The sequence below is a fragment of the Primulina eburnea genome, chromosome 16 (assembly GCF_022965805.1).
Source record: "Primulina eburnea isolate SZY01 chromosome 16, ASM2296580v1, whole genome shotgun sequence".
Classification (NCBI taxonomy): domain Eukaryota; kingdom Viridiplantae; phylum Streptophyta; class Magnoliopsida; order Lamiales; family Gesneriaceae; genus Primulina; species Primulina eburnea.
Genome location: NC_133116.1, coordinates 26,207,451 through 26,216,012, shown reverse-complemented (window position 1 = coordinate 26,216,012; position 8,562 = coordinate 26,207,451). Strand labels below are relative to the sequence as shown.

Here is an 8,562-nt window from a genome sequence, read left to right as displayed (position 1 = left end):
AAGGAAAAGTTCCAGAATTTCAAATTGATGAAAATGGGATACTCTGGATGAAAGGGCGATTGTTTGTGCCGAACATCCATGGAATTCGAGAAGAGGTAATGGTTGAGGCACATAAATCGAGATTTTCGGTACATCTAGGGAGTACTAAAATGTACAGAGACTTAAAAAAAAGTAATTACTGGTGGAACGGAATGAAGAAAGACGTGGCTGTCTTTATTTCCAAGTGCCTAATCTGTCAACAAGTCAAGGCAGAGCATCAACGGCCTGGAGGACTTTTACAGCCATTGGAAATACCAACATGGAAGTGGGATAATATCTCCATGGACTTTGTAGTCGGGCTACCGAAATCAAGACAAGGTCATGATGGAATCTGGGTAATCGTTGACAGATTGACTAAGTCGGCACATTTCTTACCGGTGCGGATGACTTACAACCTGGATAAGCTCGCTACCCTGTATATGGACAACATAGTGAGGCTACACGGAGTCCCGACAAGTATACTGTCAGACAGAGATCCAAGATTTGTATCAAGATTTTGGAAAAGTTTCCAAAAGGCTATGGGGACCAAAGTTACTCTCATCACGGCCTATCATCCTCAAACTAATGGCCAAACCGAAAGGACAATTCAAACCCTCGAGGATATGCTGAGGGCATGTGCACTGGATTTTTCTTGAAATTGGAGTGAATAGTTACCCCTGATAGAATTCGCCTATAACAATAGCTATAAAAGTAGCATCGAGATGGCTCCGTATGAAGCTTTGTATTGTAGAAAGTGTAGGTCGCCTCTATATTGGGACGAAGTCGGAGAAAAAGCTGTTACCGGACCAGAGCATGTTCAATTAATCGTTGACAAAGTAGCCATGATCAAGGAAAGACTCAAGGCAGCTCAGGAAAAACAAAAGAGCTGGGCCGATTTGAAGAGGAGACCATTGGAATTAGAAATCAGTGAAAAGGCTTATGTCAAGGTCTCTCCAATGAAAGGAGTGGTACGATTCGGTAAATCCGGAAAGTTAAATCCAAGATATGTGGGACCGTTCGAGATATTGGAAAAGGTGGGAACCTTAGCCTATCGTCTAGCTTTTCCGCCTGGTATGTCCAGAATTCACAATGTTTTCCACATCTCACAGCTGAGGAAATATGTTCCAGACCCGAGTCATGTACTCAAGGTTACACCACTAATGATTGAAGGAAAACTCAACGAAGAACTTATATTCGAAGAAGTCCCTACCCGAATAGTGGACTCAGAAGACCAAGTGTTGAGAAACCGGACAATACCTTATGTAAAGGTACAGTGGTCAAATCACACTGAAAGGGCGGCAACTTGGGAACTCGTGGAGAAAATGCGATCACAATACCCTCATATATTCGAAAGATCAAGCTATTGTAAGTTTCGAGAATGAAACTTTCAACAAGGAGGGAGGGATGTGAGAACCCGGGATTTTATGTTCCAAGGCGAATCAAGTAAGTAGTACGAACTTGAAGTTTAACTCAAACTAAGCTCTAAAATTTTCGTTCCAACTAGATAACTTGAATATTAACTTAGATTTCAGCTAACTTAACTCGAAGAAATAGCTTCAAAGCTCGGAGATTAACTCAACAGGAGGCCAAGATATAAGTAATCGCGTCCATCAAAGTATTGTCACGGGAGGAGTACAACCCCAGCTCAAGGACTCGATCCCTCAGCTCGAAGAAGCTCAACCAATTTTGTCCTAACAAGACTCAAAAGGGAGCTATAAGTTGAGCTAAAGATTTGGACAAATTAAGTATGCAAGAAATAACCTTTGAGTAAACCCATGAAGGAGCTAAGGGAGGAGCTAAAGGACTAAGGCATATTGATGATGCAGGAAATGACTCTTTAGAAAACCAAAGTGACAATTAAGGAATTAATGAGATTTTGAGCCACCATAATTGTAATGCCCCAGAATTTAATTACCGTAATCTGAAATGATTTGGGTATAATTACCGTAATCGGAGATTAATCGGAAATGATTTATTTATTACTTGAGAGGATTATAAACGGAACGGATCGGACCGGGAAAGATGGAAGAAAATCGAACTGGAAGGGCTAGGTGTGCGTGACCGAAGGTCTCGCGCATATGCGCGGAAAGTGTGCGCGCATATGCGCGCGCCATGTGAATATCCAACAGCAAGTCCAGAGCAGTTCACGCACATGCGCGAGTGTAGCGCGCACATGCGCGGGAGGTCCTGAACCCTGGGCGCATATGCGCCGAGATGAACGCGCATATGCGCGAGTGAGAGAAGGCGGGAGGCAGTGTGTCTCGCGCATAAGCGCGACGATTTGCGCGCATATGCGCGAGTAGTCCAGAAGCTGGACAGCACTTCCGGCGCATATGCGCGGATTTTGGGCGCGCATATGCGCCAATCATGCAGAACAAGGACAAGCCATTTGGCCTAAATGGTGCTACGTGTGTATATATGGATATATATATATATATATATATATATATGTATACACGATTCATTCCTGCAAAAATAAGAAAAGGGAAGGAACAAGGAACCGAGGGAAGATTCGGAGATTGTGAACAATCCGTCCGTTTGATTTCAAATCCGACTTCAGTATTGAATTCCTATCGACGTAGGCTACGACTGGACGTAAGTTTTGCTACGTTTTGACATGTTTTGAAATTAAACTATTGTCAGAATTGAATAGGATCCATATATGATGTTCTTGTCATGTTAGACATCATAGAATCGAAGTCAGATTAAGGAACGGACTGTTTCTGTAATTGTTATGATTTTTGGAATCAATTTAACTGAGAATTCATATCGGATATGTATTGTTATTGAGATTATGACTGGTATCGATATTGATTATGAGTTCTGGTATTATATCCGTGATGTTTGGACTGACGGGATTATCCAGACAGTATTGTTATGTCGTCGAAACATCAGTTGGTTGATATTGATCAGATTCGGTATTGATTTAGATTGGATTGTGATACCGTATGTCGATTGACATTAATCAGATTATGTGTTTTGATTTGAGTATTAATCAGAACAGGTATTGAATTGAAGTGTGTATTGATATTATATCTATTCAACTGTTATTACCAGATTGGGAATGGACCGAGATAGAGTCGGGACTTCTTCTTCTTCTTCTGAGCGAGAAGATAAAGGTATAAATTAATGTTGAGTTGGGATTGCACAACTCGAGGGAGGTTTGACTCGAGTTTCCCTAAATCACATACTGTACCTTATTGCATTGATATTTGCATTGAGTTGATTGATATACTTGTTCTCTTGATATTAGATAACAGGTATTAGACGAGTTATCTTGTGACAGAAGTGCCAGATAGTGGTGGTATCGCCACGGCACATTGCACGATGTCTCAAGATAGGATATTAGCGATAGAGCTACAGTCCTTGACGGTTAGGTCAGGACACTGGATGTTTGGTTATATCGAGTAATGGAATCTATTACGGAATTCGATATAGGAACACCATATTTGGTTATATCGAGTAAAGGTATTGGAATTATTCTATTACGGAATTCGATATAGGAATACCAGGGCACTGGTTATATCGAGTAATAGAGATTATGGTTCCATCCTTTACGGAATTCGATATAGGAATACCACATCTGGAAACCGGGATCTCTAGACTAGGATTGAGTCTAGTCTAAAACGTGGAGTCACGAGCTTGAGTGACAGTTATATTGATTGATATTGATTGATGTTGATTATGTTCCTGAATATGGTTCATGTCCTTTTATGTTCCGGATATTGGTACATATTTAGAATAGAAATTATTCTTGATACTGATCATGTTCCAGATGTTGGTCCATGTTTAGAATAGGAGTTATTCTTGATATTGATTATGTTCCTGATATTGGTACATGTCTAGAATAGGAATTATTCTTGATATTGAATTATGTTCCTGATATTGGTACATGTTTAGAATAGGAGTTATTCTTGATATTGATTATGTTCCTGATATTGGTACATGTCTAGAATAGGAATTATTCTTGATATTGAATTATGTTCCTGATATTGGTACATGTTTAGAATAGGAATTATTCTTGATATTGATTTATGTTCCTGATATTGGTACATGCTTAGAATAGGATTTATTCTAGAGATTGAATTATGTTCCTGATTAGGGTACATGTTTAGAATATGATTTATGCTTGTTATTGATTTATATCATGAGGTTGATATAGGATATGATTTTTGTTATATGCTCTTATATGATTTATATGATTGCATGTATACATGATTTATACTGAGAATGTAATTCTCACCGGAGTTATCCGGCTGTTGCCTTGTCTGTATGTGTGCATGGCAATAGGTGGGATAGGAGCGGGGTCAAGACGAGAACGAGGCTGGATTAGATAGCGTGGAGATCCGGGCTTCAGAAGCAACTTAGGATTCAGCACCGACATGTAGTTGAACCTAGTTGGATTATTGTAGATGACATCAGATTTGTATGTTCATGTTTAACATGTAATTTGATTTTAATTACATTACGTTTCCGCTTTGCATTTTAAAAGAAAAATTTTTAGACCCTGTTTATTATGAATGATTAAATATTCCTAAAGACGATTAAGGAATGGATTAGCGTCCGGGTCCCCACAACAGGTGGTATCAGAGCTGTAGGTCCTTGAACTGTAGGTTCCTTAGCACTGAGATAGAAAAGAGTGAGCGGGGTAGACTGAGTTTTCTTTCCTGCTTTTGATTGCTAGCATGTGATATAGTATTATGTTTATTTACATTGAGTATGCTAGCATGCCAGCATGTTTTATTGCGTTTAAATGTACGTTACCTGAATATCTGAATTGATTTGGTAATATATCTGATTTGAAAATAAATCAGAACCAATTTTGATCAGAAGGTAAGCTGATCAGAAAGGGATTGAGATTGATTATCTCCTGTGATTACTGACTCCTGTGATCATCAGATATACCTCGTAGAAGAATTTCAGAAAGGGGTAGTACTTCGTCTGATCAGATAGATGTATCAGAAATTCAGATGAAAACTAAATTGAAAGAGTTTCAGTTATTTCAGCCGCCGATTCTGAGTGGTATCGGGACGTCTGAAGAGTATGAGAACTGGTTGGATGACATAGAAATACTGTTCGAATTACTTAATTGTACAGATGAACAGAGAATTAAACTGGTATTCCCTCAGTTACGAGAAGCTGCCAGAAGTTGGTGGATTACACCCAAAGGAGTACTAGAACTGAGAGGTTCCCGAGGATTTCAGGGAGCTGGATCATCTGGATATGGTGATCAAGGAACAGACCCAGGACACACTTGATGATATAGTGGCAGGTATTGTTCCTTTATGATTATGGTGCATATGTATTGATATATACTAATGCAATCGGTGTGATTATCCTTGATTGGGTGGCACTGATATATGCTTTACCTGTTGGTTCTGTATCTACTGTGGTATTGGTTCTTTACCTTTTTGGGAAAAGAATTGATATGAGTGATATTCTGTGATATATCATATACTGCAGAAAGTTGAGAATGAGATTGAATTAGACTAGCTTGTACTTGTAGTGTCTGATGATGACTGCATGATTGATATTGATATATCGAACAAGTACAGATTTATTATAAAGTCTTGCCAGGAGATGGTAAGATTCGGACCTGAAATGGCCAATGAATGAATGATATACGGTAGGGATTCTCGATTTTGAATTCCTTGATATCTGTATCGTGATGATTCGATGATTATCGAAAGGAATGGAATAATTCCTTATGTATTCAGTGGATGACTGAAGTTGAGCTTATCAGGAATTGATTTACTAATAGCAGGAAGTTTGCTATAGTCTTTCAGATGAGATTTGAGGTTGTCCTGGATTAGGGAGAGTGATTTCAGTCTGGATTTGATTCCAGGTATTGGTTTCATTTTAGAATTTTTTTTTATAGACTGCTATTGATTGAACTGAAAGAATTGAGATATCAGTTGAAAGAATTATTGTCTAAGAGTTAGAGTTACATTTGAATATATGTTTCTCTGGAAAGTACTTCAGTTCCAATGATGGATTGATAAATCCTGTGTTCAGCAATATTCTGAAGACATTATGCTCGTTTTATCTATGACATTTTGATATATTCGCAGCGTATGATTGAATTGAATATTTTGGGACTGAGATTGTTGTATACAGAATTGTTCGGATATGAATCTCGATTGTAACAGACTGTATTCAAAGTCGGTGATATCTGAAGATGGTATACTGACTGATTATAGTACTGCTGAGATAGTGATCAGTGACTGAGAACGACATTGAATATGGCAGCATTTCAGAGATGTCAGAAATGTCAGAGATTGTGTCTTATGCAGTCATTAGATCAGCATTGCGTACTGATATTCTGAATCTGATCCGATATTATTATCACTCTGAGTATGTGTTTGATATCGATTGTTATGAACCGTTGAGATTATATACAGTGCAGTCGAGTCAGAACTGATTTTGAGGATTTAAAGCAGTTCAGAAGTTGAATCAGACTGTTCAGAACTTGATTTTGATAGTCAGAACAGTGTGTCAGAGCCGAATACCAGGTAGGTAATATTTTATTTTATATGATTAGCTGATTTGTTTGTGTCAGATATTCGGATTTGAATGACAGGTATTGTCAGATACACACAGTAGTAGATTCAGTACTATTCTGGTAACAGGAAATGTGTGATAATTCGAATGGACAGTTCTGATATAAACATATAAAATCAGTTATGTCAGAATTTGCATTGAAATGTCTAAATCGCTGACAGATGAAGACAGACAGATATAAACTCTTAGATTGATTTTCTTGATTATTGATTTCTAAATAGAAATGGGAGTACATTTCTATAGACTGTGTGATGACACTACGGAAATCTTTCTTAGATGGGGTTGTGATGTGATTATGATTGAACGATTGTTCAAATATGCCTATGTTATATAGTACAGGATGACGTACTGATATGACCAGACGACTGAGAGGTAGGTCGGAAACAGGGGTCAGATTGTATTAGATGCCAAAGTTGATTTTATCAGACTGTGATTTTCGTTTGATTTTATATTTTTGGCTGAGGGTATAGCTTGAATTTTAGCTATAATTTATATATTGACAGATAGTCGGAGTGAACTATCCTGATACTGGAGGATATCCAGGAAATATAGTGCTTGATTTTAGCACTAATTGACATGATTTATTGTCGCTTGTGAATTATTGTACAATAATAGCTATTAGATGAGTATCGAAATAGCTTTAGTCGAGGTATTGTACAGTGAGAACTGCTATTTTCCTTCGCATGGAAATGATATTGCAGTGTTACTTGAGATCGGATTTGATAGATCAGAATGCATAGACTAAATAAGCCAACGTTGGACGATGACTATTGGTATTGAAACCGAAGATTGAATATATCTCTGACTTAGATACTGAATTGTTATATGTTATCGATTGGTATATACGGATGCTGTATAGCCAATATTTTACGATTGATTCTGTCACGAATCATTTCAAGTAGTATTATGACATTATACTTCTTAAATGAGTGTTTTCCGTTTGGAGTCAAGATCCGGGAAAGAAAGATACTTCAGAATGATGTTAAGGAAATGAGTTTGGATGTTAAACTCTGTTATACATTTCTTCTGATAGATCGTAATTAATTTAGTGAGAGTTCGAGGACGAACTCAGATCTAAGAGGGGGAGAAATGTAATGCCCCAGAATTTAATTACCGTAATCTGAAATGATTTGGGTATAATTACCGTAATCGGAGATTAATCGGAAATGATTTATTTATTACTTGAGAGGATTATAAACGGAACGGATCGGACCGGGAAAGATGGAAGAAAATCGAACTGGAAGGGCTAGGTGTGCGTGACCCGAAGGTCTCGCGCATATGCGCGGAAAGTGTGCGCGCATATGCGCGCGCCATGTGAATATCCAACAGCAAGTCCAGAGCAGTTCGCGCACATGCGCGAGTGTAGCGCGCACATGCGCGGGAGGTCCTGAACCCTGGGCGCATATGCGCCGAGATGAACGCGCATATGCGCGAGTGAGAGAAGGCGGGAGGCAGTGTGTCTCGCGCATATGCGCGACGATTTGCGCGCATATGCGCGAGTAGTCCAGAAGCTGGACAGCACTTCCGGCGCATATGCGCGGATTTTGGGCGCGCATATGCGCCAATCATGCAGAACAAGGACAAGCCATTTGGCCTAAATGGTGCTACGTGTGTATATATGGATATATATAAATATATGTATACACGATTCATTCCTGCAAAAATAAGAAAAGGGAAGGAACAAGGAACCGAGGGAAGATTCGGAGATTGTGAACAATCCGTCCGTTTGATTTCAAATCCGACTTCAGTATTGAATTCCTATCGACGTAGGCTACGACTGGACGTAAGTTTTGCTATGTTTTGACATGTTTTGAAATTAAACTATTGTCAGAATTGAATAGGATCCATATATGATGTTCTTGTCATGTTAGACATCATAGAATCGAAGTCAGATTAAGGAACGGACTGTTTCTGTAATTGTTATGATTTTTGGAATCAATTTAACTGAGAATTCATATCGGATATGTATTGTTATTGAGATTA

The 8,562-nt window shown here is 38.6% G+C and overlaps 1 protein-coding gene across 1 annotated transcript; it reads left to right on the top strand.

Moving 5' to 3' along the window:
• Positions 1–740: 740 nt before the first annotated feature.
• Positions 741–1,400, top strand: LOC140816133 (uncharacterized). The gene has a single exon (XM_073175203.1). It carries the CDS (start codon positions 741–743, stop codon positions 1,398–1,400), a length of 660 nt encoding a protein of 219 aa, XP_073031304.1.
• Positions 1,401–8,562: the final 7,162 nt, after the last annotated feature.